Genomic DNA, 26,790 nt, shown 5'->3' on the forward strand with positions numbered 1-26,790 from the left:
AATAAATAAACAAATAAGGAAACAACAGCGAGACTTCATGGGTCGTTGGCTAGGACATGCTTGCCACTGTAAACCGAAGCAAAGGAAGATATATGGTTACAGGAGCTGAAGCCAAAGCCACTGTATCAGAAAGAGTGTATATGTCCTCAAGAGTGCTGCCAGGTGAACAAACAAACAATAGGCAAGGTTTTCAATGCTCTACCAGAGATTCTTGCTCACATAGAGTTGGTATAATGTAGTGGATAACACCACAATAGCTACAGTACATTGCCCTACATTTGTGGAATGGGGTTCAAGTTCCCAACTGGACAAGCTGGAGTTGGGAAGAGTTGGAGTATTGGATAGTTATGGATGAGGCAGGGTGGTCATCATCAATCACCCTGTTCTTTAATTTTCCCAAAAATCGTCAGGGTGCCTTATAATCCAGTGAGCCTTATGTATGATTTTTTTTACCAGTCACATTTTAAGGAGCAGTAAAGCCATTCCGCTGAAGTACATCGTTAAACAGGAGTAGTATTAGCTGGAGTAGCATTAGCATTAGCCACTAGCTAGTTCTCGCTCTAGCACTAGCTCTTTCGACGTTCAGAGCTGAGCATAATCAGCCTGTAGCCTGCTGTTAACCCCAGCTAGCACTACTGGAGCAGCATTAGAATGACCTGCTAACTGCACTAAGCGCTAGCTCTTTAGCCGTTCAGAGGTGAGGATATCGGCCTGTAGTCTGTGTGTTTACCCTGTTAAAACAAGCTACGTGGAACGAACCGACAGCTGATGTCATCCTGGCTCACCGAAACACTCAGGATTCCTTCCAGGGTTAGCTGCTAATGCTAATGCTCCAGCCTTAATGCTGGAGAAATTTGGAAATCTAAGCTTACTGTAAATAACAGAAGTGCTTTTAGTCACCCAAATAGTTTTCAGGAGAGAAATCTAAGTAGATTAACATCCAGCACTCATTTGAAAAGAAAGTTTTTTGTTTTTTTAGAATTACAGTTTTGTTTACTTAGCTTAGCTTTACTGAACTTAGTTAGCTACCCCCCACTACCATCACCCAGTGGTGAGACCTGCTGAATTAGAAGGAAAATATGGCGACACCCCTATTTCTTACTAGCGTCACTTAAAACACGCCTTAGTAAACAGTGTGCCTTATGTATGAAAATATGCCAGAAAATAGACGTTTACTGATGTTTACTGAAACTTATACTCTGGTGTGCCTTATAGTGCAAAAAATATGGTATCTTATGTGTTTACCGAAAGTGCTTGAAAAATCCCTGAAAAAAAGTGATGATTTTGACTAAAAGCATGAACATTCCATCCTAATTAATCTCAGAAAACACAAAAATACTCACACTGGAAGCCAAAAAGGCCTACCACCCCACCTCCAGCTACTGAAACCCACTGCTATCAGCCAAAAACAAATAAAGCTACACCCCCTCCTTTAATAAACTACATATGAGCGAAAAACCAAACATTAATAACCTGGAACCATTTCTGAACCAGCTGCTACTGCAGAGCATAATGAGCAGAAGCATCTCTGGATAGCTTCACTTTATTTGATAAGATGCTGTGTGTATTTCACAGACTGAAGATTACAGTAGCCAGACTGCGAGCGTGTCTGAGGGTGTGCAGGTTATAAAATTGCACCATCCACAGTCTAAGTAACTTCACTGTGACCCTTGCCCCTCTTGTTATGGCATTTCTTGCTGTTCTATGAATTGGCTCACCTTGGCTTAGCATGATCCCAATGCAAACAGAGGCTACAGGCCTGCTAAATAAGCCCCCGTGCATTCCGACCGCCGCCAGCGCAGCCGCACTAATCCGGACTGATAACAAATCCGGCTCGGCACCAAGGATGGGAGGGAAGGCTGGATGGAGTGTCATTGTCCAGTCTTGGACCAGGTGGTCAAAAAGCGCCGCAGTCTTGTCTAAACAACCGAGATTAGAGCTGGAACCTTCTAGAATCTAGATTAGCATTCTGAAGCCTTGTGCTGGAAAACGCTGCGCTAACTGTGCTAACCTGTGAGGATCCAAATATCATTGATACTGACTGTGTGTCTCTCCAATCCTCTTCCAGACTCTGGTCCCTTGATTTCCAAATGAAATGCTATATATACTGATGGTCAGGGTTGGAGAGCCATGTCATCTGCTGGTGTTCTTCATGCTTCCCTTTGCTGCAGATTTCATTTTCCAGCAGGACTTGGCACACTGCCCGTCCTGCTGGAAAATGAAATCTGCAGCAAAGGGAAGCACACTGCCCGTACTGTCAAAAGTACCAATTGGCGTTATACAATATTACAATTTTCAGAGACACTATTTTTTGGGATTTCATTGGCTGTAAGCCAAAATCATCAACTATAAAAGAAATAAACACTCAAAATAGATCACTCTGTGTGTAATACATCTATATGATATATGAGTTTCACATTTTAAACTAAATTACTAAAATAAAGTAAGTTTTCAATGACATTCTAATTTAGAGATTCACTAGTATAGTCAATTTCAGTTGTTTATTATGGCAGTCAAAAGTAAAACTTAGGCTGCTTCCTTTGTTTTTAGCTTTAGCATGTTAGCATGCAAGTATGTAAGCAAAGAAAGCACATTAGCAGGAGATTACATGACAGTTCATCATGACAGCAACAGAAGTCTCAAAGCTAAGGGCTAAAGAAGCTAAGCTAAGATAACTTCTGCTATAGGCTACTTAATGTCATGGAGCCTCAATAAAAGGTCTACTTCAGAACAGATTAAAAACAAGCCAAAACCAGCTAAGGGTCATTTTCTATTCTGGCCTGATTTGAGGAAGTTAGCAACACTGGATATTATCCAATTTCTAATTTTATAAACAAAGGAACGTGTGTAAGGAGTTCAGTACAGGATTTCCCCTTACAAAAATGGGTAAAACAGATTCAATGAACTGTGCTGCAACAAATATGGCTTCCATAAAAAGTTATAGGAGACTTGCTATGTAGATAAGACCCAATCAGATCCAACACAGTAGTGGTCTTCAGTATAACCAACAGCATCTGTTCTGATCTGTCTAAATCAGAGCGTTTTACATTTGGATGTTGTAAAATATTTGGTAACACCAGCTGCTCTTTGCATTATATGTACATTCGGTAATGAATGGACCATTAGGTCAGGTCAGGTTAGTCGAGTTTAACGCCACATCAGCTCGTCAGCTATTTCGTGGCAGGATAGGTAACGTCTATTCACAAGGTTCTATGATCTCGTCCTCAGAAGAGGACTCGCAGGTCGGCAACAGTACAGACACATTCACTCACACACTCACCCCTAAGGGGCAATTTCAACCAAGTTCCAATTAGCCTGAACATGCCGTCTTTGGACTGTGGGGGGAAACCGGAGAACCCGGAGGAAACCCACGCAGACACGGGGAGAACGTGCAAACTCCACACAGAAAGACCCGGGACGCCCCAGCCGGGAATCGAACCCAGGCCGTCTTGCTGTGAGGTGGAAGTGCTACCCACTGCGCCACCGTGCCGCCCCGAATGGACCATTAGAAATGGACCAAAAATACATGACATATGTATATTTTTTTTTTACAAGAATAATATACAAGCAATTTTTAATTATAAGAATAATCTAAGAATAAGAATAATATAAGAAACTTTATTACAATCTGATAAAATATTGATATATTGCCCAGTTCTAGGGGCATGCAATATATGTGTAAGTACTGTGCCAAATTCTGACTCTGCAGGTGAAATATATACTACAGCTATGAACAAATATTACCATAACTTGGATTTCATTTCTGAAAACAACTGAATTTGATCTGTTTTCCTGAGCTGGATTACTCGCTGTTAGTTGATGACAGACCTGTGTTCTGAAGCCTAGAATAGCAGTATATCCATGATTCTAACTCCTGGGCTTATCTGGTTGAAGTCACAATGCTAACAGCTGCAGTACATGTCCTGCAATGTGACTATTGCAGTGTGCAGCCCTATTAGACAAGTCATATTTTAAAACTTTTTTAGATCATTTGAAAATGCAATCACTCCATTATGTTCCGTCATTTTGTGATAAAGTGGTCCAGCAGTCAGATTTACTCTCCATAGCCATTTACTACACTTATAACATTTTATTACACTCTTTAAAAAGAAAACAGTCAGCAAAGTTAAAAACGAGAGGCGAGCCAGGACGTAAAAATCAATAGAGATTAAACAGAGAAGAAGAAGAGCTGCTATAGTTAAAAGCACTGCAGGCTATAAAGTACAGACTTCAGGTTCTTCAGGTTCTCCAAACTCAGTCTCCCTGTTCCCTGAGAACACACAACACTATCAAGGCCATCTGAAGATACGGCCACCGTCCTGCTGGCACTGCAGGTGTGTGTGTGTGTGTTTGTGATGGTTGTATAAGAGAACTGTTGCATTTTTTACAGAAACTCGATCATGCTGTTATAAAATAAAAAAATATATCCCAATAAAAGGAGCTGATCTAAACAAAAGACTGGATTTACAGTAAACTAAACTCCTGGTTTACTGGCCGGGGGTCAGTGGCTTCTGTGGTTCTGTACTGGTAATGCTGGTATTTAACAGTGTGAGTCAGGTTTCGCAGAACTTCACGCAACAGATAAGGGTGTAAACACACAGATTAACCAAACGCTCGCCAAACATACGCTCTCAATTACCACCAAAACAATGAGAGAGAGAGAGAGAGAGAGAGAGAAAAAGAAAGAAAGAAAGAAAGAAAGACTAACAAAGTAAAAGAATCATACTGTTATGAATGAGAAACAGGAGAAAAAAGAAGGAAAGAAATAAGTATAAATTTAACTAGAAAAAGTGGATGGTTGCGCAGCTAGAATGGCTCCCAACATTCGCTACAACGGTTGCTATAGTCTTGCTAAGTGGTTGCTAAGGCATTGCTATGGTATCCATGGTGGTTGCCATGGTGTTGCTAAGGTGTTGCTAGGTGGTTGCTAAGGTGTTGCTTGCTTTGGTGTCTGTGGTGGTTGCTAGGATGTCGCTACGCAGTTGCTAGGCGTTGCTAGGTGGTTGCTAAGGCATTGTTATGGTATTTATGGTGGTTGCTATAGTGTTGCTAGGCAGTTGCTAGGTGGTTGATATGGTGTTGCTATGGTGTCTGGGGTGCAGAACAATGAGGGAAAAACAAGAGAAGAGAATATATGAAATAACATGAAAAAAGAACAACAGCGTGAGATAAATGAAAGGCAGGGAGAGAGAATAAAAAGACACTGAAAGAAAGAAAGAAAAGAAAAAGAAGAATGGGAAATGAAAAATAAGAGACTAACAGAGTAAAGGAATCAGAATGTTACGAAAGAGAAACAGAAGAAAACAAAGAAAGAAAGGCAGAAAAAAAGAGAAAGTTAGGATTAAAGTGAGTAAAAGAAAAATCAAGAAAAAGGGAGTAAAAAAGTGAATATGACAGAGAGAGAGAGAGAGTGAGTGAGAAAGTGAGACAGAGAGAGATGGAGCAGTGGAGGACATGGGGGCGGGCGGTGCTGGGGGGCTGCAGTAGGAGTTGATTGGCCGGTTTCCTCGTATTGTCTGGAGTCAGTTTGGTGGAACGGGGTGGAACCAGCAGAACTGCTCGGGCCGGAACCGCCGTCATAACTTAAACCATGTGATGAGAGCCAGCTCCCCACCGGGACCCATCAGAACCTCAGCTCTGACCCCCCACACACTGCCGAGACCCCCAGCCCAGACATAACCCGTCCACTGCGGCCCACCTGATACCCCTGTCCCACACACAGAGCACAGAACACACACTACTGTCTAGATCAACTGAGGTAGAACCTGTACCTCTAACCAGACCGGGCCTACAGCCAGAACCAGCCATTCAACTCATACATTCAGCTGATACATAAGGAGCCAATACGAAACCATTGTTCAACCCATTCTTTCCATTGTCAACCCCATTCCAGTACATTCAAATCACACACACATCCACTCACACACACAAACCTCCAAGCTCTGGACTCATTAGCATGTTATGCAACAACATGAATACTGTCTACAGATTACAGACATTCTATAGACTTCTACTGTCATCTCATAGTCAAAATAGTATTGAGATATTTGAGCGATAAAAGCAGTATCATAAATTGCATGCCAAGTACACATATATGTATATATGCAGGATTGTAGTAATAAATATAACTATGTGTAAATAATATTACCCTACACTCTAGATATATACTGTATATTCTATGGTATGTGTACTTGAAAATGAGAAATATGTATACTGTATATTTACTGTGTGTATTTAATGTGTCAATGTGTTAATACACAAAAGGTTTGTGTATATACAGAATATATGTGTATATTAACAAATTGTACATGTTCCTTAGGAAATTCCCAATTAAAATTTCAAAATGCTGTACAGTCCAAGACTAGGCTTAATCCCTGCCTAGGAAACTAGTAACTAGGAAACCATAGTATCTACATATCAAAAAAATATAAATATATAAACAAATCTAAACATCCCGACACGTTTCTTTCCACAGATTCTGCATACATTTTTTAATAATCCTGCTTTCAGTCATAGAAAAACAGCACACCCTTATAGCCCCACAGATATAGAGCTCTGGAAAAAATAAGAGACCACTTAAAAATGATGAGTTTCTTTGAACTGCTTGAATTTTTTGCACCAGGAGTGGCATAGAAAGTTATCCAAAAGCAGTGTGTAAGACTGGTGGAGGAGAACATGTCAAGATGCATGAAAACTGATTAAAAAACAGGGTTATTTCACCAAATATTGATTTCTGAACTTTTCTGAAACTTTCTGAATATGAACTTGTTTTCTTTTTTTGTTATTTCAGCCATTTCTCATTTTCTGCAAATAAATGCTCTAAATGACAATATTTTTATTTGGAATTTGGGAGAAAGTTGTCAGTAGTTTATAGTATAAATCAAAAATGTTCATTTTACTCAAACATATACCTATAAAAAGCAAAATCAGAGAAACTGATTCAGAAACTGAAGTGGTCTCTTAATGTTATTATTTTTTCCAGAGCTGTAGATAACTCCCCCCCTGCCCTGCTTTACCTTGGGGTACACTTTTGATCCTGACCGGCCCCCTGCAATTCTGCACGAGGCTCAGCACGTCGTACAGCGGCAGTCCGGACACGCTGACCCCCTCCACCTCCAGCACGAGCTCGCCCTCCTGCACGCCTCCCGGTTCCAGAGCACCGATGTGCACGAACTCTCCCCGCTCAGCGCCGCCCGCCAGCCCCCGCGGCACGGCCAGAGCGTCCCGGGACACCGCGCTCTCCCGCAGCCGCCGGCTCCAGTGGTTCTTCCGCTCTCCGGTCTTAGACATGGCACTAACAGGTGGGGGTCCCAACTACAAACACCTCCACCTTTACCACGACCACCAGCAGCAGAAGCACTTTAGAAGATCCACAACAAGTAGAAAGTTTCTGAGCTGCTTTCTGGAAACATCCAAAACTCCTTCATCAAGAACCAAATCAAGCCATGATCTTCTTCTTTATCAACATCATCATTAGCAGCAGCTGAGTCTAATTAATTCCACCTCATTGACTAGGTTATACTCCTCCTCATCATCATCATCATCTCCTAATCCAGACGCGTAGCTCCAAAAAAAAAAGAGAAAGAAAGAAAATCTCAAAAAAATCCCAAACTCCTCCACCGTCCTCGCTTCTCTCCTTTTCCACTGCTTCCCCTCCTTCGCTTCTTCTTCTCCTCTGCTCTTCTATCACTCCAGTCGGCAGGCTCGCTGCGTGTCGTCTTCTTTCTTTTATCTTGTCTCTCCGCCGCCGCTGCTGCTCCTCTCAAGCGCCACTATACTACACAGGGGGACAGCGGAGCTGGATAGTAAACTTTCGCGCATGCGCGCCGCAGCAGCGCTCTCTTCTCCCCGCCTGTATTCGGAGAAGCTGAGAAGCGAGCGCCGCCAAGCTCCGCCTCCCTCGCGCTGCCATTGGCCGATAGTTTACAACTTCAGATTTACAAAGCCAGGATCCGGAGACCGCCGTTCTGTAGCCACGCCCACTTCCCCCCAAACGTAAACAGTAAACAGTTGCCAGGTTCGCGGTTTTTCTGCCAAATTGGTCTTGTTTGAAAATCCAGTTAAAGTAAAATTATTTTTAATAACTAACCCTGCAAAAAAACTAAAAAGTCACAAAAAAAAACAAAAATATAAAAAAATAAATCACAGTGTAACCAGAAATCACCAGGTAATGAAAATAAATTGTTAAAGAGGAGAGAAGGAGAGCGTCGTGTGCTCCAGCATCAATGTGTGGCATGGAAGCTGCTCTGCTGCAGACAGGAAAGCACTGCAGAGGGTGGTGAAGGCTGCACAGAGGATTGTTGGAGTGAGCTTCCCCAGCACCACAGACATTTACACCTCCAGATGCAGGAAAAGGGACACCTGCATCAGGAAGGATCCCACCCACCCAGCACACGCACTTTTTGTCCCACTCCCCTCAGGCCGGAGGCTGCGGAGCATTAAGTGCAAAACAACAAGACTCAGAAACAGCTTCATTCCGGAAGCTGTAAGACTCTTAAACTCCACTTAACAACACACTGCACTGACACCAAGGACAAATTACTGTTTACTGTTTACCAACATGGTCACTTTACTTGCACTGAGACACTTTATCTCCACTGCTCTAATTCACATTATCATGCTGCTATAGCACACTTGCACTCTGGATTTCATGTTGCTGAACCTTTCTACTCTCTATTTATTTATTTTTTTTATTCTTTGGGATATTTATCTATCTATTTTGTATATTCTATTTCTTATATTGTATTCTTTTCTTATCTATATATCTATTAATAACAGCTCTTTGGGTGTAAAACTGGATCGTGAGATCACAATTTCGTTCCACCTCATGTACACATGTGATGCGAATGACAATAAAATCTCCTTGAATCCTTGAATCCTTGAAGGAGTTCCCCCAAATGATGTTACTATTATATTTTAAATTAAATCTTGACTGAGATATGAAATGTTATAAAATATCAAATAAAACACACATGTTACAATATTATTAATGACTTTAAGGTAAATAGCAATACTGATAATAAATTATATCCCTTACAAACAAAATACTAAGTCGTACACTCATAGTTGTTTTACAATTTGCTTCATAGGTGAGACAGACATATATTCTGGGCTAGTTTGAGCTTCTGAAGAGCTGGATATTTTTGTTGGACCTGGCAACCCTGTTAAACATGGAACCTCCCCTCCACAGAGTAGACAAACGCCAAAGAAAGCCCCGCCCCCTTGCTGTGCACCGTTTGGACTGAATAGGAGAACCGTAACAGAAGAGATACATTTTTTGTGCAGAAAGCTTAGTTTTGTACTTATAATAAATAATGTTGAGAAGTTCTGGATGATATTTACTCATGTATTATATTATAATTTCGCTAAATGTACAGATACAGGGGTGATTGTAACGGTACTATTCCACCAAGGAAAAGTGTTTTTTTCCTCAATGTTTTTTTTTCCTTCCGTGCTTTATATGACTTTAATTCTCTCCCATCTGCAGTAAAAGGGTTAACAGCTGTTGGTTTCTTCTGCAGAAGTTTGAAAGGCTGGTTATTGAGCGCACAGATTTGTCAGCATAATGATTGACTTAGTTTTATGCTGTATTTTATGTAATTTATGTGATTTTAATTGATTAATTTTACCGTGTTGTTTAAGATGGTTTGCCCAGGGACAGCAGATGAAAATTAGCCGTCTGGCTAAATCTGAAAATCTAGACCAAAATAGAAAAAATGTATTTTTTATTTTTATTTATGTTGCTGTTTAGTATTTTGAACATTTAGATAGATAAATAAGTTAAAAATAAATTTCCTTCGGGATAAATAAAGTATCTATCTATCTATCTATCTATCTATCTATCTATCTATCTATCTATCTATCTATCTATCTATCTATCTATCTATCTATCTATCTATCTATCTATCTATCTATCTATCTATCTATCTATCTATCTATCTATCTATCTATCTATCTATCTATCATTTCCCCAAAATAGGCGAATTACAAGGTATTACAAGGTAAAATGTTTTGTTAGATGTCGCTTTAAATCAGGTTATTTTTTATAATTAAATAATTTTAAAAATTGGTAGAGATCATTCACTTTTAATGTATTTTTATTAATTTGATTTAACTGTCTTAGAAAGAAAAAAAAATGTCCTCACAAGTATATATAAGTTAAATTTGTCAGTTAAAATATTAGATTGTGGTGTCAATGTAAATGTTTTGTTTGATTTAATCTTTTGTTCATTTTTATGTTTGTTTGTTTTAATTTAGAAACTAATGAAAAAAAAGCAAAAAAAAAAAATACATTAAAAAACACAAGCCCCGCCACTGCTCACTGGAAGTGCTACGCCCCTTTAGAAGTGAGTGGGTTGGGCTCTGGAACGGCGGTCTTCATTCAAGTATGAAATTCTGGCCAATCCCAGCGCAGGGGGGGCGGGGTTTGTTTGAAAACGGGCGCGAAAAAAAACCCACATTTCACACGTGAAGAAAACGCAGGGTCCTAAAGCCAGCCCTGTTCTGTTTTATAACATAAAATATAAATTTAACATATATTTATTTTAATAACTTGACTGTTGATATAATTGTGTGTTTATTTAAAAAAAAAATATATTTCAAAAAAATATAATTTTATGGAAACAAACACACACACTTGTGTACAAATGGACTTAACATAAAAAAAAAATATTAATAATAATAATAATAATAATAATAATAATAATAATAATAATTATTATTATTATTATTATTATTATTATTATTAATTATTATTGTTATTATTAGTATTATTAATAATAATAATATTAATAATAATAGTTATTATTATTATTATTATTTTTATTTATTTATTTGTTTATTATTTATTTATTTAGCAAATTGTCTAAAAACTCAAAGTGCTTAATAATAAAGGCATCAAGCATGCATTCAAACACAATAATAATGTAGTTAAACATTGCAAATCAAAAATTACAGAATAAAATTAAATGTAAGAAAAATAGATCAACCAAAAAACAAGATAAAAATGTACAATAGAGGAAGTAAAAAGACATTATAAAAGCATTATAAAAAGAAAAAGAGAATAACACAATGATAAACATACAATAAAAATAAAAATCCAGATTAAATTAGGTAGGCAGCTATAAACATCCCTAAAGAGATGAGTTTTAAGTAAAGTTTTACTGTAATTGTGTTTGTTTATTTGTTCCATTTCCTTTTCTTTATTTAAGAACCTGGTTTGTCATTAAACATTTTTTTATATATATCGTCCTGTTTCTTATATCATTCTCATTCTAGTCATGTAACAGTGTGATTTCAAGACGATATGGCGAGCAATGTGATTTACTGTACATGAGCTAATGTCTCCTAATAGACAGATGGTATTGTAGAATTAATGAGATTAACAGCAAACCGTAATGAGGACTCACAGCAGGCCCAAGATCCTTCAAATAAAGACTATAAATCTGATGATCTGTGCTGTAAATGCTGTATGTAATGTGTTTGTTTCTGCTTTTAGGACTCATGGTTTTGTAATGTTGTCCACACACACCTGTCGGACCTGTTCTGTAGGTGTGAGTGGAGGAATGTGGAGTGGGAGTGAGTGTTTGACCGGGCAGCACTTTGTTTTCCGGGCTCTTCCTTGTCGTTCTGGTTCTGCCAGATTGTTGCTGTTGTTCCTGATGACTTCATGTAACAACAGTTCTTCAGAAAGTGTGCTCGTTAAAGAACCGTGAAGAACAGGTCTGACCCACAGCAATGTCATTCCATGAAACCAATGTCTCCTTTGACATGAGTCACGGCATAGAGTTCTTTATCCTAGGAAAACAGTGTCATCTATATTACACAATGAGGGTGCAGGTAACACACCCTTTTTGTTTGAAAGAGAAATACAAACACACACACACACACACACACACACACACACATTCACACTGATATCAGTAGTGCACCTCCAGGTGAGAAATCACTGTCTATTAACATTTGCTTAAGTTAAAAGACAGTTTTACAGAAGGCCTATCATTGGATTTTTATTTATCTGACCCCAAACAGATCATCTGATATCATGTTGGCATCCTATATGGCAGGGGTCAGCAATAGGCATGAACTATAATGAACGATAATGAAAAAATAAATAAATAAAATGCTTCTCTTGAGAGCTTTTGTTTACATTCCTCCCCTGCCTCTCTGTCGCACTCAGCATTCTTGGGCTCTCTATCTTCTTATAAGGGCATTTTTTCCCCAGCTGTATCCCAATTCACTAGCCGTGGCAGTGGTAGTGTGTTGGACCACGACCCTGACGACATGGGTTCGATCCCGCGTGAGGAGTGGAGTGTTTATTTTTTATTTATTTATATTATCCTTTCTTCTTGGGTTCACCTGCTTTGAGATCAACTGTTCTGCAATTCAACAACCCTCTGAGCTGGAGACCTGCTAGTCTGTAGCACTCTATCCTATTACAGTTTATTTTACAAAACAGAATTTTTTTTCCGGCTCGCCACATAATGGATTGGAAAATATCTGACCCACGGCCAAACTTATTTGCCGACGCCTGCTATATGGCATTTTCTTCTTTGCATAATACAGTACAGAATCAGTACAGCCTGTTATTAATGCAATGCCTCCCACCCGAGGGCCCAAAGATCACCAGCATCCAGTAATCTATTTTAAGTGTTTTCTTCAGCCAATGAAAACCCGAAAATTTGAATATTATATAAGACCTATTAATACTTTTGGCAGGGCTAAGTCCTGCTGGAAAATTAAATCTGCACCTCCAAAGATCACCAGCATCCAGTAATGACCGTGGCCTTGCAGGGATCCCTTGCATGCAGGGATTTATCTAGTTTCTCTGAATCTTTTAATGATGTTATGGGCTAAACATGAAGGGATTTTTAAAGATTTCGCACTTTTAAGTGCAGATGTTTTTTGTTACAGATGTTTTAGACACATATTTAGAAGATTTGCAGATTTATATGTTATATGTTAGATATGTCAGATATATGTTTCTGAAAGACTGTCCCTCTAAAACGCCTCTCTTTTTTATACTCATATATTTGAGTTAGTTGCTCTTATATTGCTCCTATTGTAGCAGTTTGTTTTATTAATGCCATATATATTTCCAATCCTTTTGTTGCCCCATCCCAACATTTTCTTTGCTCTAAAGGAGTTCATGTTTAAAAAAAAATTGTTAAATGGCTCAATTTCAACATCTGATAATGTGTTCTATGTTCTATTGAGAATAAAATATGGGTTTTATTTGCTTTTATTCACATTTCACAAAGTGTTCAAACTTTTTAGTCACAAAAAATATCATGACAGCCTTAAAACAGGAAAATTAAGAGTATCTTGATGGTGGAAGGTTTATATATATATATATATATATATATATATATATATATATATATATATACTTTATCTTTCTGTGTGTACTAGAGAGAGCATGTAATATATATATATATATATATATATATATATATATATATATATATATATATATATATAATCAATTTACCCCACCACTCTGACTGAATATGACTGTGTAAAAAAGAATAAAAATACCATCCAAAAGTGCTGTTCCTTCTCTGGAGACTCCTCCTCTGGTCTGAATTGGGCTGAACCCAGTTGGGGGGCTTCTATGAAGACTAATCCGGGGTTGGAGAGGGCGGGGGGCTTCGTTCACTCAGATTACTGAAGGTTACCAGCAACAACCATCACAAATGTCTTACAGAAAAACAAATGTTGTAAAAAAGAGCTTCCCCCACTGCCTTATAAAAAGACTCCCAGACTTCTATGGCTGCAGCGTCTCACACTTTTACCACTAGTTTACCATCATCTACAATAGTGGTGAGCCTATAGCCGTTTAGTTAGGCTGAGGGTTTGCTGCTCTGAGGATCAGAGGGCTCTTCTGCATGTGAGTTCAGCGAGTGATGATGATGATGTAACACGTGTAACCCCATTTATTTCCCCTGCTGAAAGATGCTGGAGCAGATTTCCAGAATTCAGATAACGAGTGATGCTCACTGAGGCTCACGGCACGCTGCGCCGCTGCAGCTTCCCACACTTTCACCACTAGTTTACCATCATCCACAACACACTGGAGAGTGTGTTGTGGATGACTTGTGTAGAGTCAGTGGTGAGTTATAATTATATTTATCTCACTAAATCAGGTGGAAATGTTCATAAATAAAGAGAGAAAGAGAGCAAAAGACAGAGAGAGAGAGAGAGAGAGAGAGAGAGAGAGAGAGAGCACTGGCTCAGTGCCAGAGAGACTCATTCTGATATGACTGATGCTTAGAGACAACTGCAGCTTTCCCTTTTTCAGACTGAATTATTACTGCTCTTATATATATTATATATTTTCCTCTCCCTCCCATACTCAGTATGTCCCTCACTTTCACTCTCTCACTCTTGCTCTCTTAATATCTCATTTTACACCATGTTATTAAACCATATTTGATTTTTTGAATACTCGCTATACAGCTCTGGAGAAAAAATAAGAGACCACTTAAAAAGTTTCTTGAATTTTACCAAACTGAAAACGTCTGGATTATAATCAAGAGGAAGATGGATGATCACAAGCCATCAAACTAAGCTGAACTGCTTGAATTTCTGCACCAGGAGTGAGTAGCATAAAGTTATCCAAAAGCAGTGTGTAAGACTGGTGGAGGAAAACATGAGGCCAAGATGCATGAAAACTGTGATTAAAAATCAGGGTTATTCCACCAAATATTGATTTCTGAACTCTTAAAACTTAATGAATATGAACTTGTTTTCTTTGCATTATTTCAGATCTAAAAGCTCATGACTTTGGGAGACGTGTTGTCCGTAGTTTATAGTTTTTAGTTTATAGAATAAAACAACAATGTTTATTTTAGTCAAACACATACCTATAAAAAGCAAAATCAGAGAAACTGATTCAGAAACTGAAGCCTAATTTTTTCCAGGCCTATATATATATTTGTAGATTTTTTGATTGTATATGAATTGTAATGTTTATATCCTAATACTTATTTTGTGTGCCTTTGTATCCCTTTGCAGCTGTATCACTGTTTATTTCCCCACTGCGGGATAAATGAAGAATGATCTCATCTTATCTTTTTTATTAGATCTTTATCTGTTTGTTGTCATTACAGACCCTAAGTAACAACATGTGCTTTATTGGATCCTGCACAACAAATTAACCAGAGTTAAATATCTGACCATCTGACCAGCAGCTGTGTGTGTGTTATGAAAATACAATTTAATGCCTTCATTCTGTTTTGGGTATCAATACTGTTTTCACCTTAAATAAACAAGCATATCAAATGACCGTGTGTTTATTTAATAATAAAAGTTTATTTAATAATCGTTTTACTGACGAGTTGTTATGCAGATTTACTTTATGCAGATTTACATTAGCATAGCGCAGAATATTAGCAGCAGGCAGCTGAAGCGTGAATTTTACCATGTTCCACTGCTCACGGCTTTGTATAAATCAAGCATGTTTTTGCTCTGAGCCCTGCGAAAACCATGTGCTCATGACTCAGTCTGCTCCACTTATTAATTATTATGCTGCATTTTTCTGTTTACAAGGCATATTCCCTCAGCAAATCGCAGCGTTAGCCCGCTAACCCCTTTACACAAGCAGCCAGAGAGAGAGAGAGAGAGAGAGAGAGAGAGAGATGTGGATTTTGTCTAATCTCCTCTTTTCCCATGACTCGATAAATCTCTCATCGTCACAATATCTCAGAAGATTTAAAAAATCTGTTATTTAACTAAAGCAGGGTGGTAAAGCCGTGTTTGGTCTGCCAGATTAAAGATGAACGTGGCTTTTGAAAAAGACCAAAGATTATCCGCTGCTGCTTATGCTGCCCAGCCATTCATGCGCCAGTTAAGAGCGACCAGAGAGCGGCCGCTGACCGGCGACCAGGTCTTCATAAACAACAGCAAGACATTTCAAATATCAACCCCGACAGGTTACAGTTACAGCTTAATACATCCTTCAGATTAATTTTGGAAAGTTGTCTTTTTCATTATCTGCTACAGGTGCATCAATTTTTGAATGCTAATTCAATGTTTATTTTTATGCATTTTTAATCAAATTACAGAGACATTTACGTGCCCCAAACTGGCAAAACGTACTTGTCTGTGTTAAATTTTTATTGGAGCAACAAAGGTACAATTAATCCTTAATTATAAGCTGTTTATATAACTTTTAAATACTTAAAATAAAACACTATCGGGCACCAAGTGGTCCAGTGGTCTAAAGCACTGCTACTATGAGCGGGAGGTCGCAGGTTCGAACCCCAGTTCATGCAGCTTTACCATCAAGCTGCTGGCGCTCAGAGGGAGCAACATTGGCCCTGCTCCCTCCAGGGTGGTAGATGGTGCTCTCTCCCCACATCACTCCTAGGTGATGTCTGCAGCACAGGACGCCTGTGAGCTGATGTATCAGAACCGAGTCGCTGTGCTTTCTTCTGAGTATGCTGTGATGCTACTCGGCAATGCTGCATCAGCAGTAAATTGGGGAGAAAATGGGAAAACAATTAAATAAAATTGTATAATTTTTTTTTTATTTGTTAATTTTTTAAATGTTTTTTTTATTTTTGATATTTTTATGCCTATTTTATTTCTTTCTAATAGTAATTGTTAGTAATTTTTTAGTATTTTTTTTTTGTTAAATAAGGAAACACTGCCTCTCAAATGTGAAGTTATGTGATCTGTAACCAAATGATTGTGAGATTTATACTCTGTGATTTACATTTTTTACCAGTTGTTCTACTTCATATATTGCACTTATAGTAATCAGGCAATTATCAGGATATTATTTCCACACTCTGATTTTAACAGTGCATATAATACCCACACCATCCACCTCTCTATCTCTCTCTCTCTCTCTCTTTCTCTCACTGGGTGTAAAACTCAATGTGGTATCCATATTTTTTAGTCTGTCATAAAACCTACATTACATTCCTCAGCTCAACTAGAAACGTATAAAATTGCAATATAAAAAGGAGTATAAAATTACATTACCTGTTAAGATTTTACAACCAGGTTACCCTTGAAAAGTGGATTAATGGTAGAGTTACACATGAGTGACACAGGCTGCGTTAATAATGACATACCATAAAGTGAACTTAAAATCCTTTAATTTTTCACAAAAATCGACAGTGCACCTTATAATCCAATGAGCCTTATGTATGAATTTTGACAGTCAGGTTCTAAGGAGCAGTAAAGCCACTCTGCTGAAGCATAGAGTTATACAGGAGTTTCAGTGAAGTCTCTTCAGCACCAAGGCTGGAGCAGTATTAGCATTAGCCGCTAACCACACTAAGCTCTAGCTTTTTTGCTATTCAGAGGTGAGGATAATCAGCCTGTAGCCTGCTGCTAATCCTGGCTAGCACTGCTAGAGCAGAATTAGCCGCTAACCGTGCTAAGCGCTAGCTCTTTTGCTATTTAGAGGTGAGTATATCGGACTGTAGTCTGCGTGTTTACTGCGCTAAAACAGGTTACGTGGCTTTCCCTGGCTTACCGGAACACTCAGGCAAGCCTTAGTGAAAATGTGTAAATTTAGGCTTACTGTAAATAAATAAAAGCATTTTACTCACTCAAATAAACAGTTTTCAGGAAAGAAATCGGTACTTCCAGCACTTTTTACACTAAGAAAATGTTTTTTTTTTTAAGAATTCCAGTTTTGTTTGCTTAACTTAGCTTAGCTTTACAGGTTGACCTGCTAAATTAGAAGGAAAACATGGCGACACCCCTGTTCCTTACTAGTGTTTCATAATGTGCCTTATAATCCTTATGGTGCGAAAAATACAGTAACAGTGGAACATGTGAGTGGTCAGTGATGAGCGATTGCATAGATAGATTATATTTGATACCCTGCACTATTGTATATCAAACTATTCATCATTATTATTTCAACCCAGGTAAAATGAGACATTATTTACTGTGGATCCAGGTCATGGAGTTCCCTGCTTCTGTGGATAAAGACATGTTTTTCCAAGCTAAGCTTCAGTCAGATCCCAGAGTCGACATCCACACACCTGAATGGAGCTGATTGGGGGTGGTGCTGCTGTTTATTCTCTTTTCTCTTATCTCCTTTTGTCAGTGGGGTCCAGCACACACACTGGATGATGGGAAAACAGTGACCTTGCTGGCCTTGACCCTCAGCTCTGACCTCGAGAGTGTAGGTCCGGCTGGATAAGGCCGTGTTTGCCTTTGTTTTTTGTGCCAAAAGTGCTGCTCTAACAGTGAAATGAATATTCAACACTGTAAAGGATTTAGTTGATTCTTTTAAATAAATAATTATTTTTTTTAATGATTGATAATTTTCATGACTATTTTATTACTGTTTGCTAGTAATTGTCTATTGTTTGGTTAAGTAAGGAAACATTACCTCCATAATATGAAGTCATTAGCAAAAAATGTATTCTAATCACTACTACTATAAGCGATAGAGGATGTACTCTTCCTAATAACCTGTGGGTTTGACAGGTTAGTACACAAAATATGAACGTACTAACCAGCTTCCTGCAGTTTGTTTTTATGTATATATTTTTATTAATATACTCCCTTTTTCTTTTTTACTTGACGGGACAAAAGTATTACATTTTACACCTTTGTACATATTACTAATCCTGCAAAAAAATCCAACATTTCCACAAAGATCCAATATTTAACGTGTCTGTCAGGGTGTGCAGAGAGAGGATGCGAAGAGCGGACGGAAAAGTGAGTCATTTATTTATAAACATGAAAATTAAAAAACAAAACTTAACAACAAAGATACACAAAACCAACCTGACTGACATGATGAACGCACAAGAACCGACAAGGGAACACAGAAACAAAGGGGCCATATATACACAGAAGTAGACAGGAAACAAGAAACACCTGTGAACAGGAAACAAGGGGGCGGAGTTACAAATAAACACAGATGGAAGCACTGAAGACAGGGCCAGAGACGAGGAGAACACAGAGCCACGTGCAAAAAAGCACATGGCTAGGAAAACAGACAGGCACGGGAAAAGATAGAAACACAGAGACAGACCAGGAAGGACACGGAACAGGATAATAATATGACAGTATTCGAAGTACCCATATTTATTCTAGATTTCAAAATAAATTAAAAAAAGGAAGGATTTTTTTTTGCATCACAAAGTGATGATTAAAATGTTTAATCTGTCACGTTTGTCTGGATGTTCTTAGAACATTTTTATTTAACGTTTTTAAATGTTTTGGTTACGTCACCGCACCATCACTGTATATCACAGCATATCATTGTTTTTACTTTTAGTTTTGGGAATGTTGCTTTTAATGTTTCTGTAACGTTAGTGTTTGACTAGCTGAGAAAGGTTTTAGTAACGTTGTGACGCAAACCGATATTATGTCGCACATTTTGCAAACGTCTTTAAACATAATTTCTGTTATGGTACAGGTGAAACTGGTTTTAATATAATAGACAAAGGTATATCATGTCATATTTGTCTGTAGTTATAGAAACACTCATTGGTGCACTCCAAGGATCCATTTTTGGTGCTATAAAGGGACGTTTTTAGATTTTTCTACATCTAAAAATATCTAAAAAAAAAGAAAAAAAAGAAAAAGAATTTCCACCAATCCGAAGAAACCATTAACTGAGCAGTGAACCACTTTATCATCCAAACGGTTCTTTAAGTTGTGATGAATAACAGTATATGGCATTTTCATTACCTACATCTCCGCAGCTGTTTATCACCCACTAGTTAAAGAGCAGCTAGCTTAATGTGGGGATTAATTGCCATGCCTGGAAAAAGGTCTTGTTGAGTGTGATGGTGATGTTATAGCTGGCTCTCTCTCTCTCTCTCTCTCTCTGGTGGATGTATGGAAAAAGCTTATGTACAATAGGGAAGGGTGAGGGGAGGAGGTTGGGGGGTGCTATAATGGAATACAGTTGGAGGAAAGAAACCTGAGCTGATGTTTATAAAGTTTCTCAGAGTTGTGGCTCTGCTCCAGGATCTGGTTTTGGGCCTGGAACCAGCATGCGTGGTGAAAGCCATCCATATATAGTGCACATTATACTGTATATCTACGTCATTGCTTACCACTCACATGCACTGAGGATATCACGCATTTTTTCCTTTACATGCACTGCCTGGCTAAAAAAAATGGTGCCTTTAGCTTTGATTGTGGCACACATTCACTGTGGCATTGTTTCGATAAGCTTCTGCAATGTCACAAGATGTATTTCAATCCAGTGTTGCTGGATTAATTTTCCACCAAGATCTTGCAGCTGCATTGATGATGGTAGAGTCTGACCACTGCACAAAGCCTCTCTTCTCCATCCAGCACATCCCAAAGATTCTCAATGAGGTTAAGATCTGGACTCTGTGGTGAATTCTCTCTCAATCCATGAAAATGATGATCTCATGCTCCCTGAACCCTGAATCACTCTTTCACAATTCCAGCTCCATGAATCCTGACATTGTTATCTTGGAATATGGCCGTGTTCATCAGGGAAGAAAAAATCAAATCCATTGATGGAATAACCTGGTCTATATTCAGTATATTCTGATATTGAGGTCAGCTGACCTCATTCTTTCAGCACATACTGTTGCTGAACCTAAACCTGTCAAGACAGCATGCAGGCCAGTCCAGTACCTGTACTATCTTTTTTTCGCAGCCATTTCTTTGTAATGAGTGCAGCATGTGGTTTTGCATGATCTGGTTGAATAATGCATAGAGGTCCCTGTAAAATATGTCATCTTGGTTTAAGATCTTTTTTAAGAGCAGTTCTCTGCATTAATGCTGTAACACCGAAGTGTAAAGACACAAACCAAACTTCTAAACTAATTCTTATTCTTCTTCTTCTTCAAAAAAAATAAATCAATTCTGATTTAATACACCATAATGCACATTTCTTTTATAAAGCTTAAGTTTTACATGACATTTGTACCTGTAACTCTGTACCACTGTAATGTAGTGCTTGACAAAGGTCCATAATATGGTGCCATCTGAGGAATCAAAGATGTAGACGTTGGCTGTGGGCAAAAATGAATGGGAGTGAATTGGAGAAACAAGGGATGACAATAAAACGACGAAGTAAACGAGTGTGGGTCAAAACAACGGTGAATTTGATCTTGGGGGCCTGCTGTGGAATGGTATAAGGCGTGACTAGTAGTAGGAACAGGGGTGTCGCCATGTTTTCCTTCTAAATTCAGCAGTAAAGTTAAGTAAACAAAACTGTAGTTCTTAAAAAAAAACATTTCAGACGAGTCAAACAAGTCAGTCGAGTGCTGGATGTTAATCTACTCAGATTTCTCTTTAAAAAAAATAAAACAGTTTATTTGGGTGAGTAAAGCGCTTCTGTTTATTTACAGTAAGCTTAGATCTACAGATTTCCACTAAAGCTGGAGCATTAGCATTAGCGGCTAACCGCTATCGGTTAGAGTGAGAGCTACATTTAAGTCCGGTAAGCCAGGGCGATATCAGCTAGCGGTTTGTTCCACTTAGCTTGTTTTAACACAGTAAACACGCAGACTACAGTCAGAGGTGATATACTCACCTCTGGACGGCTAATGAGTTAGCGCAGTTAGCGGGGTTAGGAGCTAATGCTAGTGCTGCTCCAGCAGTGTTATTGGGGTTAGCAGCAGGCTACAGGCCGATAATACTCACCTCTGAACGACCAAAGAACTAGAACTTAGCGCAGTTAGCAGCTAATGCTAATACTGCTGGAGAACTAAACTGAAACTCCTGTATAGCGGAGTGGCTTTACTGCTCTTTACAACCTGACTGGTAGAATTCATACATAAGGTGCACTAATTTGTGTAATGATTTTTGGGACAATTAAAGGATTTTAAGTGTGCCTTACAGTGCGAAAATATGTAAATAACAAATAATTAAATGATAGATTAAAGGCAATTTAAAGGAAAAGAAAATTAATGGAACTATAATTGTTTTTTATTTATTTAACAAAAAAATAAAGTCTAATATTAATTCCTGGAATTAACGTAGTCTGGTATTAATTGTGCTGACATAGTACTTCAACTTGACATGCAGAACTGGATTAGATAGAATCCAGAGTCCAGAATAAAAGAATCACCATAAAGGCTCCACATGACAAAGCAACATTTGCGTCTTCTTTTCTTCTTTCATCTTCTTGAAGTCTTCAGGAGGCTCCTCGAAACACAAGAGAGTGAAAGAGTGCTCAGAGGAACACTAGCGGACTCGTATTAGCTCCATCTGACCGGAGCCTGGTGCTCCACAACCATTCACTCAGATTCTGCTGAACACAAGCCTGCCATTATATTCCAAACTGAGGCTTGATTAAAGGAAAATTATGTTGCCATGGGGAGGAGATGTGATGCAGTGTGTATGAGTGTGTGTAAGTGTGTGAGTGTGGACTGTGAGGAGATGTTCGTTTGAGTCAGAGTTAATGAAGTATGCTCATATGTCATCATGTTCTCTGTGATGACCCAGGACACGGCTGTTTTTGTCAACAGCATAACAGAGTGTAAATCTGGTCCTAAGACCAAATGTACCCGTGGTTTGCACTAAAATGACTGTACACCACTGCTGATCGACCCTCAGACTGTGTGGAACATTGTGTGAGCACTGGGGAACTCAAGGAATGGGACTTGTTGGACCTCAATTTGCCAAGTGTAAAGTTTGGTGGAGGGGGATCATGGTAAAAGGTTGAGTTTTGTTACAGGAACTTTTAAAGGAGAGCTGCAGTGTAAAATGGACTTTTTATGTAGTAAAACATTATAAAAAGTACTTACCTTTGATGAGTAGCCCACCTCCGTTCTCTCAAAGCCTTCCAAAATCCAGAAATTTTAACAGTTTGTCCAAACACTCTTCAGACTGGGTGACACAGGGCATAATTTGTCCTGATAATCACTTTTTCCACCGTTATCCAGCTCAAAGTAGCTCCACACCTCCTTGCTAGGATCTGGAGAGCCCTGACACGGGTTTTGGACAACCTGTTAAAATTTCTGGATCTCAGAACGCTGTAGGAGAATGGAGGTGTGCTATTCATCAAAGGTAAGTACTTTTTATCATGTTTTACTACAGCAAAAGTCTATTTTACACCAGAGTTCTCCTTTAACGCTTCAGCTTACAGGACAATTTCATGCTCCCAACTTGGGGATGGTCAATTCCTAATCCAACATGGTCCAATAAAGACATGAATGAGCAAGTTTGGTGTGGAAGAACTTGACTGGCCTGCACAGAGAGTCCTGAACTCTCAACCTTAAAAAAAACTCAGCTCAAGACCAGCTTTTGCCAGTATCTGGTTTTAAATGGTTTGAGCTGGTTTTTAATGGTCAAGGTGGCTGAAATACTGCTGGTCATCCATGTGAAAACTTGATAAACTGGTAAACCAGCTGGTTAAGCAGATTTGTACCAGCATAGTGTTCATTTAGTTTGTGGTATTTCTCTTGATGAATATCTTGAATATCTTGCAATCACTGTGTAACACTATAAGCAGGATGCAAATGCAAGTGGCTTTTATTTTCCATAATGAAAATAAACAAAGAACAAAACACTAGGGACAAACTAAGGAATAAGGTTACTTAATCAAACATTATAAAACAAAGGATAAACTAAAAGACCTCAAACAAAGAAACAAACTAAAGAAAACAAACCAGAACACTCTAGACAGATAAACAAGATTTAAACAAAGTAACAGGACAAGATCAAACAAAAAGCACGACAGAGAACAAAGGAGCACATGAGGTATTTATACTCAGGCACACACTAGGGACACCTGTGGAGGTAATGAGGGGGGCTGAGTTACAAATGAGACAGGAGGGGTTACAGATGACAAGGCAGGGCTAAGGCGGGGACAAGACCAAAACACAACAGTAGCACATGGCTGGGAAACATGACAGGTTAACAATAGAGAACAGGACAGGAGCAGAAAGGAACAAAAAAAAAGGAAAGACACTGGACAGACACAGGCTAAGGTGTGACACACTGACCATTCTATTTCTTCACCATAGTAAAGAATCAACATTTGGAAAACTGGGTGAATTTTTCTTCATATTATTTTTTTACTCTGAATAAACCTGTGTGAAAAATTCTTTAAATGCTCTGGTTTGCTCATCGTAATTATTCAGATTCCCTCATATGGTGCCACTGGACGCGTCATAATCTTTTTTTTTTTCCATATAAGGCGGTGACGATAAACCCTAATTGCTGACCCACTTGCATTAGACCCACCTTCAGTTCATTAAGTCAGAGCTTATTACGAACGCTAATACAAAAGAGAGGGATTAGCCACGTTACGCTAGCACGCTAATTTATGCTAATGTCTATTGTGTGGTGTTAAAGTGCTCCTCGAGATTTTCTACCGGAGAGACTCCAGGTCTCCGGTTCTTCTGGTTGAGTGGAGCACAATGAAGGCCTGGAAGAGGTCCAGATAGAGAGAGAGAGAGGGAGAGAGAAAGAGAGAGAGAACAGACTGAAAGATTTGGCTAATTGTTGCAATACTCAGCACAAGTATTTCCTACACATATAGGGTTTCAGACAGGCAGCCTTCGCAGCTTCAAACAACAGAATTTGCCAGGAAACACACAATAATTTAAACCAGGTCCAGAACCGTCTACAGAACCACCAGCACCTCTTATTGCGGTATAGCAAGCTCTGATTTGGGGTGGATGCTAAAATATGGCACAGTGTCAATTACATGAAAGAACTGAATTGGTTAAATAATAACCTTTATTTTACCTTATTTTATGTCTATGGACACCTGCTGCTTATTGTTTTTATTGTTTCTTCCAAAAGTAAAGGTATTTAAAAAGAGTTTATCCTGCTTATGTTGGAGTAACTGTCTTTACTATTCAGTTAAAGCTTTCTACTAGATTTTGACTCAATTTTAGCATTGGTATGAGAATTTGATTGCATTCAGTGAAACAAGACAAGCACTAGCTAGATCAGGAACACAGTACCACTGCTATAAGGCGCATTTTAAGTGACAATAGTAAGGAACAGGGGTGCCATCAGGTTTCCCTTCTAATGGGGAAGCTGGGGAAAAATGTCTAAATAAACAAAAAAATCTTTTCCTTTAAAGTGATTAAAAATAATAATAAAATGAGTGTTAAACGTTAATCTAGACATCTACTGAAAATTGTTTATTTGGGTGAGTAAAGTGCTTCAGTTGATTTACAGTAAGCTTAGATTTCCGTATTTCCAATAAGGCTAGGTGCAGCAGCATTAGAATTAGCATTAGTGGCTAAGCACTAGAAAATGCCGCCTGACATTGCTACATTAAGTAACTCTGAGTAGCTTGTTTTAACATGGTAAACATGCAGACTACAGTCTGATATACTCACCTCTGAACAGCAAAAGTGCTAGAGCTAGCTTTAGCGTGGTTAGCTGCTAATGCTAATGCTGCTCCAGCCTTGGTGCTTGAGAATTTTCACTGAAACTCCTTTATGGACTGGCTTTACTGCTCCTTATTACCTGACTGGTAAAATTCATTCATAAGGTGCACCAGGTTATAAGGCACATTGACGATTTTTTACAAAATTAAAGGATTTTAATTATAGTGCGAAAAAATATGGTAGCTAAATGCATTCATGCTTTAATTAGAAGGGGTCTCCACAAAATTTGGACAGATATATTGCTCCAAAAGTATTGGAACAGTGAGTCCAATCCAAATGAAAACATTTAGGTTTACCATTAAAAACAATGAATATGAGATAAAGGATGAACATTTTAGCTTTTATTTCATTAATCTTTGCATGCATTTTACCTGCTAAGGAGGAGACTGAAGGGAGTAACCCCGCAAAACAAACACCAACTGGTGAAAATCTCTGTGAGAACTCTCTTTCATCTGTATAAAGAAAGATGTGAATGAGATCAACAGGCCTCCATGGAACTGTGCCATAAACAGGATGTCGGCCAGTGTGTCAAAAGTTCATCCAGTGTTTCATGAAGACGTCCAGCCGTGTTGTTTTAAGCCATGTGATACTTATTAAAACTTCAAGCTCATACCTTCTGATACTTTGTAAGCAACAGAATAACAGAATGGACCAATCAGAAGATCTATCACATCAAAGCACTGTAGTGTTGCTGTACTGTCAAGTCTTATGGTAAATGACCCTTTATAAAAAACACTGCTTTAGCCACCATGACCTTCATTGGAGAAGATAGTTCTAACGTATAGGTTAAAGTGATAGAACTGTTGGCACATCACTAGTCTGCAGGATATGAGATGGGATATGGTTGGGTATGGAGGAACACAGGATCTATAAGTGTTGCAATTTGGATCAAACACTGCTGGGAAACCATTGCTGTGTGTGGGTGAGCATTATCCTGCTGAAAAATGTCCCAAGATTAAAGCTTAGATTCTCTGCCCGAACCCGAAACATATTTCTTAAATAATAGGTCTACGCTTCTTCAGTGTTGCAATGTTAATTAACATCATTCTTAACAGATTTCACTCATTCAAAAAGCCAGAATTCTTTTTTAAAAGCTCAGTTTTAACGCTTTACTTACTTAAACAAATGCCGGGTTTAAATCTGACTCTGGATCATAAACATTCCTATAATGTTCTCTGTTAGCTGGGTAACTGCAATAGGGCTGCAGCTATCGATTATTTTAGTAATCGAGTACTCTACTGAAAAATCGATTTGAGAGCAGAGCACTCCTCAGCGCTGTGTTCACTTATATAAAGCCTGTATTAAGCCCAGAATTGTCTGTTTTTATAAACTAACCACACATTAGACAGTAATTCTAATAATCAGTACTCCACAGCGCTGTCGTTTTATTATTAAGGTACATAAATGTTAATCTCATTGATTTGTTATAAGTTATATGAACCTTCTCTCGGTTCCACAACTAACGTGT

The 26,790-nt window shown here is 38.5% G+C and overlaps 2 protein-coding genes across 10 annotated transcripts in view; one reads left to right on the forward strand and one right to left on the reverse strand.

Annotated features, from left to right (window-relative positions):
- The window catches only part of magi1b (membrane associated guanylate kinase, WW and PDZ domain containing 1b), a 205,967-nt gene extending 198,176 nt beyond the window's left edge, over window positions 1–7,791 (reverse strand). For 5 of the 6 annotated variants that reach the window (XM_049471426.1, XM_049471423.1, XM_049471424.1 and 2 more), the window contains exon 1: window positions 7,017–7,789. In XM_049471426.1, the coding sequence (XP_049327383.1) occupies window positions 7,017–7,290 (274 nt within the window). In that variant the 5' untranslated portion in view covers window positions 7,291–7,789. Of the gene's footprint in view, window positions 1–7,016 lie in introns of all 6 variants that reach the window. The other variant, XM_049471427.1, reaches the window with a different exon arrangement.
- LOC103029679 (solute carrier family 2, facilitated glucose transporter member 9-like) overlaps window positions 1–26,790 on the forward strand; it is a 1,095,244-nt gene that overhangs the window by 591,468 nt on the left and 476,986 nt on the right. The window contains exon 13 of one of the 4 annotated variants that reach the window (XR_007429265.1): window positions 16,412–16,424. The exons of the other annotated variants lie outside the window; for them this stretch is intronic. The gene's annotated coding sequence lies outside the window, so the exon portion shown is untranslated. Of the gene's footprint in view, window positions 1–16,411; window positions 16,425–26,790 lie in introns of those variants that run through there. 4 annotated transcript variants of the gene reach the window in all.

Source organism: Astyanax mexicanus, chromosome 24 (genome assembly GCF_023375975.1).
Source record: "Astyanax mexicanus isolate ESR-SI-001 chromosome 24, AstMex3_surface, whole genome shotgun sequence".
NCBI classification, from domain to species: Eukaryota; Metazoa; Chordata; class Actinopteri; order Characiformes; family Acestrorhamphidae; genus Astyanax; species Astyanax mexicanus.